Source organism: Choloepus didactylus, chromosome 3, assembly GCF_015220235.1.
Source record: "Choloepus didactylus isolate mChoDid1 chromosome 3, mChoDid1.pri, whole genome shotgun sequence".
In the NCBI taxonomy this organism is placed as follows: Eukaryota; Metazoa; Chordata; class Mammalia; order Pilosa; family Megalonychidae; genus Choloepus; species Choloepus didactylus.
The window spans coordinates 40108215-40121377 of NC_051309.1; the positions used below are offsets into that span (position 1 = coordinate 40108215).

The window sequence follows — 13163 nt, forward strand, 5'->3', positions numbered from 1 at the left end:
ATGATACCCTGGGGCTGCACCAGGCATCCACCCCTTCAGCTTAGACTCCCCTCAGTCCCTCTCTGCTGTGGACCTACAAGTCCCTGTGCTTGGTGTAGGGCTCTTATCACTTCTGTGCAGGTTCCCTGCCTCTAGGATGTGCACCCCCTGGGCTTCTGCAGAGGAGGAATTGCGCTGTCATGAGCCAGCTGAATCCTGAGTTCCCTTTAGGAGGCTCTCAGCTGCAGTGCTTTGAAGGGGTGGCTCCCAGCCCACTTCAAAGATGATTCTGCTGGGTGTGGAAAATAACCCACTTCCACAATCATCTGCTTGCTGCAGTGGCTTGTCTGTGACTCGGGGGCCTTCACCCGTGGGTGTGCAAAAGGCTATCACTCACACCAGTTACCGAGGCCAGTGCCCGGGGCATGGAAGGTACTCCCCACCTCAATCAACCGCAGCTCCCTCTGACATCTACCTGGCCATTCCCCAGGTCCCACTCTGACCCACCTCCAAACACAGCATGAGTCCGGCTGCTGTTTTCCCAGCAGCTCTCCAGGTCAAAGACTTACACGATTCCGAACCCAGGCTCTTAGTTTCTCCAAGTGTTCAGTCACTACCAATATGTAAGTCCCTGCCCAGGCGGTGGAACCTGGAACTGGTATTTTGGAGCACTTTCTGTCTTTTATCTAGTGTTTTTCATGGAGGAGAATTTTCTTCTGTGTCTCCTAATCCACCATCTTGGATCTCCTCTGTACATAACTCTTTATGCATGTATTAAGAAGAATTTTATACCTACTGCCAAATTGCCTTCTCAGCAAGGTTATGCCCATTTTTATTGACACTCTCTGTCTGAGAGTGCCCATTTTCTTTTTGCCTGACATCACTGAGTATTATTTCCTCATGAGTATGATAAGCAAAAGGACTGTGTCACATTCATGCTTTAATTTTTAGTTCTTTGATTTGAATAGACCTGAATATTACTTTCATGCTTGTTGGCATTTTTTTTCTGGTTCTATGAAGCACCAGTTCATGTCCTCCTTCCATTTTTCCACTGCTTTATTAGTGCTCTTTATAAATGTTTTCAATATTCCCATTCTCTCCTTAAAACTGTGTCATCTTGACTTATGTGACACTGTTCTGCTCTCCCTCCTCCTGCCTCTTTGGCCACACTGAAAGTTGGTGGTCCTCAACCCTGCTCTTTTTCTACTCTTTAATTCTCCTTGATCTGATCCTTGCCAATATCTGACTGTTCTTCTAGAATGAAAGTTCAGGGGGCAGTGACTGGGACTGCCTTGTTCACAGTGTCACCAACTCTCCTAACTTGTCTGGGACTGAGGGGTTTCCTGGGATGTTCAGTGCTCAAACTGGGACAATCCTGAGCAAAAGACAGTGGGTCACCCTACAAAGTAAGCCAGGTGCTCAATAAGTATTTGTTGAATGGACTCATCATAACTTCCAAAACAATTTTTTCAGCCAGGTTACTCTTCTGACAAGCAGATCCGTATTTCCAATTGCTTAATGAATATCCATGTATGTCTCACTTCTCATATGGCCAAAACTGTCTCCTCACTACCCTGCCTACCCCAAAAAACCTCCTCCTCTTTTGTATTCACTTTCTCAATGAATTCTTTCTCTAGCATTCAAGAAGGATTCCAGTACTCCTTCTGCATGTCTCAGTCCTCAGTTTTGTAAGACAGCTGGTGAAGAGGAGGGCTGTAAACTTTGGAACGGATGTAAGTTAACTGCAAACTCCAAAATGACTCCAGCCCATCTGGTTCTATCACCCAATCCTTCCACCACATCACGTGTGTGAAGAAGGTGCAGTTGACTCTTTGGCAGGGTTCAGTTGGTCTCATTTCACAACTGAAGCTCTGAATATTAGGGTTGGCTATCACCTCCAGGGAATATATCACAACCACCTTTATCCCTCCACCCAGCAATGAATCAGATAAAACTAAATGCCAACACCCAATGCCATAATATCAAACAGCTCCAGAAGGTACTAATCATGCTGTAGCCTTTGTGAACAGTGCCCCCTGGAGGTGTGCAGCATTCCACCTGCATGACCATACGTTGTAGCCCTGCCAAGGGCACTGGCTAGAAGAGGCATCACAAGTAAACAAGCCGCCTGCAGGTGCTTTCGGAAGGGAGACTAGTGTGATAACTTGAGTATAAAGAGCAAGGGTACTGGATCAAAAGTCTCTTATTCACGTCCTGATACCACCATGTCTTCTTAGCAAGGTGGCACGTCAGCTGAGGCTTCTGAGTCTTATGTCCTCATCTACAACTCCCCCTACTCTTCAGAATTGTAAACATTAAATGAGATCATGTGTGAGGTAGAGTTGTATCTAAAAATTTAATTAGTGAAAGGGAAGCTTATAGAAAGGAAGGAGTAATTCCACCTACGTTTCTTTGCAGACTGGGTTGTGGGGAATAGGGCATTAACTGAGTATGTGCTTCATGTTTGTTATAGCTCCAATTGAGGGAAAATCTCTTTTTTTTTCCTTCCAGCTGCTCCCATGAGCAATGGCTCATAAACAGACAGTCCAGGGAACATCTGGCCACCTCCCTCCATAGCATGAAATCCATAACCCCAAAAAGCCTTCCTGCGTCTGTGTTTCATGTCATCCCATAGCCAAGTAACGTCAAGGACATAACTGAATTCACCGACACCTTCAACAATACTTCATTTCCTCTTGGCTGTTTTCCACAGTATTTCTGCTACAATTGAAAGTGCATACCATCAGATTCAGCCCCCAAAGATTCTCAATTGCAAGCCCAAGCAGAACTAACTACAGGAATCAGTGTTTACCCAATAGAAAAGAAAAATCAATGAGATGTATCTATATCAGTATATAAAGACGGATATAAAAAATCAGTGAGATGTATCTATATCAGTATATAAGATGGAAAGGGAATACAAAGAATCCTTTTACATTTAAGTTCCTAGTTATAGAGTCCAGTAATTCAGAAAGCATTTCTTATGCTAGAATTTTACATACAGAAACTACAACTAACAATATTAGAAAATTATTGTAGGCTATTCTACCATTTGGAGTTAACTCCCCAGATTGTACTTAAGCAACTCAATTGGATTCTGCTCTCTGTCTAATATTATTCTCAGTGTTTAAAGAATGGGATATTCAAACATGTTTTACATTTGAAAAGGTGGATTGGAAAGGTGGTTATGCAAAATCTCATATGTTTATGCCCAAAAGTGTATCGACAGGGTGTTTAAACAATTAAATAAAATGCTGAAAATTATTTTAGTCATATTCCTGTCTTCCATATAGGGTCACAGGCAGTTTGAGCAATGGTGTAACTAATAAAAATGGGCTTCAATGCAAAATCAAATGTACTCCCCCCACCCCAACTCCCCACCAAGTTTTCCCCTACAAGCTGGCAAAGTTGTTTTAACAAAGCAAAAACAAGCTTCTTGGGTATTGGAGTCAGAAGGATTGGAAAGTCTGTTTCTCCTTTGGTCGAGTAGTACATGTTCCATTGCCAGTGAACAGAGAAGGGTGCCTTCTTGCACATGGTTTCTGTAGCTTCCCTAGCATCATCCCGGATACTCCAGGTGGTTTCAGAGTTAAGGCAGTTGTCTGACTTCACTACTGAGTTTGACTTACTCTTTCTCTAAATTGACTCTGTCTGGCCCTGGTAAGTATAACCACTCTCAGTATGTTACCTCAGAACTGTAACCACACACAACCCCAGAGAGCCTTTCTGAAAAATGTAGTCATAATTTTTTTGGTTGCTATTCTCAAATAATGAGATAAGCCTGAAGTAGAATCCTGTTTTGGATTTCTGAGAAATAACTTCTTCATGATTTATGAGCATTCCACCTAAGGAAAGAATCAATGGAGAGAAGGAAAAGACCAGGAGAGAACAATCCAATACATAATTTTAAACCTACAGTGCATTATTACTTTTCTGACATTCTATATATATATATATATAAAACTTTATATATAGTAGGCACTCGATATATATTTTGGTCATATGAATTCAATGAGGATATTTATTCCTCTTGGGTAATCTCTACTCTAAGGAATGTTTCTCCTTACTATATTGATCAAATAATTTTAGTATATAGTGCCAGGTGATTTTGATTTTTGTAATGATCTGCTGTGTTCCTAGCCTGCCCTTTCAGTGCTTGCTTACCGTCACTCATGAGACCACATATGCCTCACCCATAGAGTGATTCTCAAATTCTGGATTTATTTGAAACCTCGTTTTAAAATGTAAGATTCCTGACTTTTCCCTCCACAATATTTCTGTAGATCTGAAAAGGGATCTAGGAACCTACATATTAACATGCATCCTGGGGGATTCAGGTGCAGGTAACCCTTGGGGCACATTTTAGAAATTGATCCATAGATTTGGCTCTGCACTAATCTCAGACCAACCTTACTTACAGCAGAAAGAACATGAACACCAGTTAGTAAATTGTTAGTGCTGTGATGAAGGTCTTGCCCTGGTTTTGTGCCCTGGCTCTAGATTTTGTTTCAGAAGTCACTATTTTGCCCTCTTTCCTGACTCCTGCCCAAATTCTGGCTGGATATTGCTTCAGATTGTGGTGGCTCGGTCCATGGTATTGCTGGGCTTCATTGGCTGCTTGACGGAGAGTTGTCAATTGGCAAATCCCATTTATGTAATGTTCATGCACCCACCAGATCCTCCAGCCATGGCCAAACTCCAACTGCAGCCTTTTTAGTTTCTCCCAGTGGTTACTTCTTAGAATTTCTCACCTGCCCATGTGGGTTTGCTGGGTGCCTCATCTCAGTCTAAAAACACCCTTCTCGTGACAGATAGCCCTGGCTGGGGGTGCTGACTATCCTTATCCATAATTAGTCGAGGGGAATAGGATAATCACCAGTCTGGCTACCCTGAAAAAGATCATATCCCTCTGTATCTGTGATAAAATGAGAGGTTGTGCCTGCACAATTACCCAATCTCATCATAAGAGACTTTAGAAAAGGGACTGTTATACATGAGAACTACTTGACATACATTATTTTTATTTCATACAGCCTGTTATCAAGAATGGCCCCAAACAAATGCAGATTTTTTAAACTGCTCTCAATTGGCCTTCTAGTGATACAGTTAGCTGGAGTTACAGCACTGTTAGCTCTAAAGAACCCTGTATGCACCCTCACTTACCATGCTGAAATAATGGAGCCCAACAATGTGGAGTTTGAGCCCATTTTGTAAGGGGCTTATGCAGCCAAAGAGAACAAATGGGTTGTTTCTATCTCCTGTCTGTCAAGGAGGCACGTGCTGAGGACACCTGAGCTTGATGAAGTGAGTTCAGCTAACCACAAGCACCTGCAGTAGGCAGTTTTATGAAATGTATTACAACCTGAGGAGATAGAAAGGTCATGAGCCATTTGGGGATGTGTTTAGCCAGGACCTTCTTAAACTGGATTGAAATGAGTACTACTGACAAACTTCCCAATTTGTGCCATCTCAAATGAAAGCTTAAGAAAAGAACAGAACTCTAACAATTTCTTTCTCTGTCTTGGTTCATTCATTTCTTTAACAAATATGTTTTTTAATACTTTTTATGTGCTAGAAACAAATAGCTCTGCCCTCTGACATCATGGGGCTTGCCATCTTGTAGTAGATTCTAGGTCATGAACTTATTTTGGACACAGATCTACCTAGAACATTTTGTATTGTCTCACCTGCCTGTAACAGATGAAAAGAATACTGTGGATATTGCAGTAATTAGCAATACAGGTTCCAAGAAGTAACCCTAGGAAGCCAAAGCAACTTTTCATACTCCAGTGGATAAACAAGGCTTGAAGTTCATACTAAAGATGCTAGTCAACCAGAGGAAAGAATGACGATGCCTACAGATTAAACAGACAAGCTTTCCATGGATAGTATTAAATGGACAAATTTGCCTTGGATACTATCGATCAAGTTCCTCCATGTTCCCTCTAAGACATTGAAAATTAATTGAAATATTGGGTACTATGTAAGCTAATATTTTAGCTTAAACCAGTGATTCATTCACCTAGAGGGTTTGTTTAAATGCAGATTGATCAGCCCCAAATCCAAAGTTTCTGATTCATTGTGTCTGGGGTGGGTCCCAAGAATTTGTATATCTAATAAGTTCCCTGGTGTTCCTGATACTAGGGTCCAGGGACCACACTTTGGGAACCACTAACTTCAGCAAATGGTTAGAGCAACCTTGGAAGTGTTGCCTAAACCACAGGCAGCATCACTAGGTTTTAAATTTTTTAAGTACCTGTTTTTCTCACTACAAAACAATACACGTGTACTGCAAAATAATTTTAATAAAGAAATTAGTAAATTCATAGAACCACCTAAGTAAATTTAAAACCACCCACTCAAAGATAACCATTGATAATCTTGCTATGTATTCTTATGGGTATACAAATTTATATGCATACACACAACAAATACTATATATAATAACATAAGAGTCACTTTATACTGTTTTTAATGGAGCCTTTTCACATAATAATATATTATAAATGTATTTCTAAATCAATATAGTTCTGCAATGTAATTTCATTGGCTGAGGAGTATTCTGCTGAATAGATGTACCAAAATTTATTTAAACATTCCCCTTTCCTGGACGTTTACATTGTTAAACAGTCTCTTTCCTGTTAAAACTGGTTCGGCATCCAGATTCTTTATGTACAGCCTTAATGATTTTCTAAGGACATAGTCCCAGAAGAAAAATTTCCAAGTCAAAAGTTATATACGTTTTTAAGATTTTTAATACATGCTGCCAGAATTCTCTTCAGAGTAATATTGGACCCATTTACTTGCCCACCTGTACTTTATTGTGGTTTCCTCAGACGGTCACATAACTTTGACCACATGTTTTGTTCTCTGGTTTTTGTTTTTGCTAATGTAATAGGAAGAAGATGATACTTTGTTTATATTTTGAATGTTTTTCAGTTGCCAGTGACACTGAAAGGGGTATCATTTTTAATCTCTTCCCTTTGTAGCTGTGTAAATCTAGTTCTGGGCTTAGAACCCTACTGGCAACTCCTTACAAACAATTTTCTTCAAGACTTTTCATGTTTGTAACAAAAAAAAAAAAATCTAAGAATAAAACATTTGATTCATTATATAAATATTTTGAGAAAGTAAATTTGCTGCAAAAACTGTATTTTGAATTTCTATGAGGTGAGAGTCTCATTTTTCAGTATGTGAATAGTTTATCATATTTATACTGTACATGAACTAATTATTAAATAATCCATTGAAAACTAATATCCCATTGTGATTAAACTATATCCCACTGTTATTAAACACTATTTCATTAGAGCAAACTAATGAAACAGTGTATCTCATTATCTATTTATTAACACTTACTGAGTGGCCGCATGATGCGTCTCCCAAAATGAACTTTCTTGGTGATACACTAAACTGAACTTTTTGGTTGATACACAGGGACTACTAGGTGAAAAATATGGAAACATCCGAATCCCTGGAGAAGTCGAAGCCTCGGAGTTTGAAATGATTTGGGATGCTGCCGTAGAGGCAAAGCTGGATACCAAATTACTGGAAGAGTGGTTCTGTCGAGATGAGAACTCAGTGCCAGCAGCTTATTACCTCAGACCCAAATTGGAAATGCTGAAAAGCAATAAACATTCAGTAAGTTACCTTCCTCTCTGAAATATTGCTCTCCCAAGGATTTATCTGTCCATTAGTTTAAACCGTTTATGTCATTTAAGGCTGGTTTTCTCCACAGAAAAAAAACAAAGTAGAGCTGCTCTTCCATGGGCCCTAATGTTCCTTTTAACAACTAAATCCAAAACTAAGGGACCTGCCAACTTTTTTGACTCATTGTTTCTTTTAGCATCTCAGACTTTCCTTCTGGGACCATTTTCCTTCTTCCTTAAACATATCTTCCTGAAGTATTTACTTCTTCCTCAAGTCTCTTTTATGAAGTGATAAACTCTCTAGGCATGTGTTTATCTGAAAATATTCTTATTTTGCCCATTTTTCCACAATGTGTCTTTTGTGTTTCCTGGTTAGTATACGTCATGCTTCCTAGATCTGTGGATTCATATATTCTGTCATTTCTGGAGAATTTTCAGTCATCTCCTCTATTCCATGTTCTTTCCTTTTTGGCCTTTATTTAGATGAACATTAGTCCTTCTCAGCCTATCCTCCATGCTTATTAAATCTCGTTCACAGTGTCAATTTCCTTCTTTCCGTGTGCTGCCTTCCAGGAGATTACATCCTATATTTTTCCAGTTCATCAATTTTCCCTTCAGCTCTGTCCACTCTGTTCATACATTGAGTATTCGAGTTCAACAGTTGTATTTTTCATTTTGTGAAAGTTTTTTTGGGGTGAGAGTGAGGGCACAGGAGTCATCTTTTAAAAATTTGCCTAACAGTTTTATAGTCTTTGTTTTCAATTCAAAAATTTTGCCATTAAACATTTTATATGTAGTTAATTTATAGTCTCATATCAATTTATTGTAAACCTTTATATGTTGAGTCACTCATGAGTGTGATGGAAAAATATTGTCTCCTCTGCACCTTGGGTCCCAAGTCTGCCTACTTTGTGTCCCCTGAATGTGGGTGGAAGATAAAAGGGGTGGGATTATTCATTGCATGGATTTATGGAATGATTGAAAAGAAGACCTAGGTACATGTCCCTTTTTTTAAAAAAAGAGAATATACTTGATACAGTCAACACCCAAGCAGCTCCAAGAGGAGGTTGACCACAGTTCTTCATTTAAGGACCTAGTATATTTGTCATTTATATATACAACATAAACATTTTTTCCATGCAATATGAAATCATATCAGAATCCTTCAATTTTCTTCTTCCCCCTAACATGCTTTATTCTACATAGTTATCTATGAGACTATCACCTTTCTGGATAGGAATATTAAGGTTCACTTGAATCATTCCCCAGTCAAATATGCTAGGAGTAAATATCACAGCAGATAAATGTAGATATCAAAGAACATGATCCCTCAAGAAACCAGATTTACATAGTGGTTTGAAGGGACTTTCTCATCTGTTACCATTTAATTGGCTCTTGCTGTTAGTTCTCCATTTGTTCTATGATCTTACAGGGAAATTTAAATTACTCCCAAAACCCCACGTGATACTCCTGCCGAAAGTATTCTTAAATAAGTGAATGTGTGAATAAGACTATTATCAAGGTTGTTTAAATATTACTTTCTTAGTAGGCAGTTCTCCTGTTTTATAACTTATAGGATCATAGAGAAAAATTAAGAAGAAACAACCAGAGACAATGGAATAGTAATATATTGTGCTGGTTTGTATATATTATGTCCCCCAGAAAAAGCCACATTCTTTGATGCAGTCTTGTGGGGACTGATGTATTAGTGTTGATTAGGTTGGAACCTATTGGTTCAGTGTTTCCATGGAGATGTGACTCAATCAACTGTGGGCGAGACCTTTCATTGGATTATTTCTATGGAGGTGTTGCCCCGTCCATTCAGGGTGGGTCTTTATTGGATCACTGGAGTACAAAAAGAGCCACACTGGCCCAGATGCAGAGCAACTAAGAGTGACATTGGACACTTTAAATGGGAAGACATTTAAAGTGCTGAAAACAAAAAAAGAATTGCCAAACAAGAATACTGTATCTGACAAAAATGAGAGAGACTCTAAGCCAACTCTTCAGGTAAACTCACTACCCTCCCCGCTACATGCAACATGACTCCCAGGGGTGTAAGTCTCCCTGGCAACGTGGGACGTGACTCCCAGGGATGAGTCTGGCCTTTGCATCATAGGATTGAGAAAGCCTTCATGGACCAAAAGGGGGAAGACAAATGAAACAAAATAGAGTTTCAGTGGCTGAGAGATTTCAAATAGTCAAGAGGTCATTCTGGAGGTTATTTTTATGCATTATATAGGTGTCTCTTTATAGTTTTTAGTGTATTAGAATAGCTAGAAGGAAATACTTGAAACTGTTGAACTGTAATCCAGTAGCCTTGATTCTTGAAGACAATTGTATAACTATATAGTTTTTAAGGTGTGACTGTATAATTGCGGAAACCTTGTGACTGACACTCCATTTATCCAGTGTATGGACAGATGAGTAAGGAAACAAGGACAAAAAAATGGGGGAAGGGGGCGGCAATAAAGGGTATGGGATGTTTGGTGTGTTCTTTATTTGTATTTTTATTCTAATTTTTTTTAGAGTAATGAAAATGTTCAAAAATTGATTGTGGTGATGAATGTACATCTATATGATGATACTGTGAACCATTGATTGTACCCTTTGGGTGATTATCTGGTATGTGAATATATAGCAATGAAATTGCATTAAAAATGAGAGAGATTAAGATATTCCCAGGTAAACAGAAGCTGAGGGAGTTTGTCACCACTAGACTGGCCCTGCAAGAGAGACTAAAGAGAGCTCTGCAGGCTAAAAGGAAAGGACAATAGACAGTAGATCAAAGCCAAATGAAAAAATAAAGATAACCTGTGAGGGTAATGACATGAGTAAATATAAATACCAGTACAATTATATTTTTGGTTTGTAACTGCACTTTTTACTTCCTATGGGATCTAAAAGGCATCTGCATAAAATATAACAATAAATCAGTGGTTTGAGACTCATAATGTACAAACATGTAACTTATGATAGGTACTACATAAAGGTGAGGTGACAAAGAGGTATAGGGACATAGTTTTTAATACTATTGAAGTTAATATATTATCAAAGTAGATTGTTATAGATTTGGGATGTTAAATTTAAGCCCGTGTAACTATGAAGAAAATATTGGAGAATACGCAAGCTCATAAGTACAGAAATTAGAGTATAGGTTGCCAAAGGCTGGAGGCAAGGGAAATTGAGAGTTGACACATAATGCATAATGGATAAAGTGTTTTTGTTTGATGATGGAGGAAAGTTTTAGTAGTGGAATGGAGTGAGTGTACTGCAACATTGTGTGATTAATCCTACGTTACGGTATGCATGGGAGTGTTTGAGATGGGAAATTTTATGAGGTATATATGTTCCCACAACAGAGCTAATAAGTGCATTCAGTAACGTAGTGGGATACAAGATCAACACCCAAAAATCACTGGTGTTGATTTTTGAACAGAATCAATGAACAGTTGGAAGAAGAAATCAAGAAAAATTCCATTCACAATTGCAACAAAAAGTATCAAATATCTATGAATAAATCTAACTAAGGATATAAAGGATCTGTACATAGAAAACTACACAACATTACTAAAAGAAATTTTAAACAAACTAAATAAATGGAAGAGCATTCCATGTTTATGGATTGGAAGACTAAATATTGTTAAGATGTCAGTCCTACCTAAATTAATTTATAGATTCAACACAATCCCAAACAAAACTTCAACAATATTTTTTGCAGAAATGGAAAAGCCATTCATCAAATTTATATGGAAGAGTAAGGGGATCTAAATAGCTAAAACAATCTTCAAAAAGAAGAATGAAGTTGGAGGACTCATACTTAAAACTTATTACAAAGTCATGGTAATCAAAACAGCATGGTACTGGCACACACATATATGACACACATATAAACCAATGGAATCAAATTGAAAGCTCAGAAATCAACTCTAACATTTTTGGCCAACTGATATTTTTAAATATAAAATCTACCTTTATTCAAAATACATTAACAAAGACTATGGGAACATTCTGTGCATAGCCCAACAATGAAACATACCAAAATTTCAGAACTGCTTTAATTAAGTGAGAGTACCAGTTGTTCTTAATACAAATAAAATGTGTAACAAAGGAAATAAAATTACTTTTAGCTCCTTCACATGCCTACTTATTTCACAAACTTGGAATTTCCAGGGGCTTGAATTTCCAATTTTATATCCCTCTTTTCCTTGGCACCCTAGATTAGAAGGCTGCTTTTCTCATGTCTTGTCCTTTTGGAATTGTCTACATTTTAGCTATTTTACTCCATTCTCATGAAAGTGGGTCTTTTAAACACTGAATGTTTTCTTAGCTGAAGTCCTTCTGGTACTATTGTCTCTTTCTGAATAGAAAAGAAAAACAACAATAAAACAATTAGACACCATCTCCTTTAATTTAGCCACCCAATCCTTTCTTTCTTTTTTTTTCCTTTTACTTTATTTATCAAATAAAAAAATCAACTGATTTTTGACAAGGGGGCAAACTCCACTCAATTGGGAAAGAATAGTCTCTTCAACAAATGGTACTTGAAAAACTGGATCTCCATTTGAAAAGAAAAAAATAAGAAGACCCCCCTACCTCACACCTTTTACAAAAAGCAACTCAAAATGGATCAAAGACCTAACTATAAGAGCCAGAACTATCAAACTCCTAGAAGAAAGCATAGGGAAGCATCTTCAGGACCATGTGTTACGCAATGGTTTCTTAGACTTTTCACCCAAAGTACAAGCAACAAAAGAAAAAATAGATAAATGAGACCTCATCAAAATTAAAAAGTTTTGAGCCTCAAAGAACTTTATCATGAAAGGAAAACAAGAGCTTAAACAATGAGAGAAGATATTTGGAAACCACATATCTGATGAAGATTTAATGTCCAGAATATATAAAGAAATCCTTCAACCAAACAACAAAAGGACAAACAACCCAATTAAAAAGTGGGCAAAAGACTTGAGTAGACATCTCTCCAAAGAAGATTATACAAATAGCCAGAAAGCACATGAAAAAGATGGTCAACATTGTTAGCCATCAGAGAAATGCATATCAAATCTACAGTGGCTGCTATTATAAAAACGGAAAACTCCAGTTGTTGAAGAGGATGCAGAGATAAAGGAACACTCATTCATGGATGGTGGGAATGTAAAATGGTGCAGCTACTGTGGAAGACAGTTTGGCAGTTCCTCAGAAAGTTAAGTATAGAATTACCGTATGAGATGACAATCCCACTACTATATGTATAGCCAAAGGAATTTAAAGCAGGGTTTCAAACAGATGTTTGCACACTGTGAGAGTTTGAAGCTGCATGTATGCAGAAAAACGTGTTCATAAATTTAATCCATTCCTGTAGATGTGAACCCATTTAAGTAAGAATTTTGATGAGGTTACTTCAGTTAAGAAAGTGGGGCCCACCTCAATCAGGGTGGGTCTTAATTCTTTTACTGGAGTCCCCAGAGAGAAAGCCACTGTAGAAGCAGTCAAAAGCTGAAATCAGCGGAACCCAGAAGAGAAGGAGAGAACAGA

General features: G+C 38.1%; 1 protein-coding gene across 1 annotated transcript in view; it reads left to right on the top strand.

Moving 5' to 3' along the window:
• The window catches only part of NWD2 (NACHT and WD repeat domain containing 2), a 249862-nt gene that overhangs the window by 219000 nt on the left and 17699 nt on the right, over positions 1 to 13163 (top strand). Inside the window, exon 4 of the mRNA XM_037828918.1 lies at positions 7417 to 7620. Coding sequence (XP_037684846.1) covers positions 7417 to 7620 — 204 coding nt within the window. The remainder of the gene's footprint in view (positions 1 to 7416; positions 7621 to 13163) is intronic.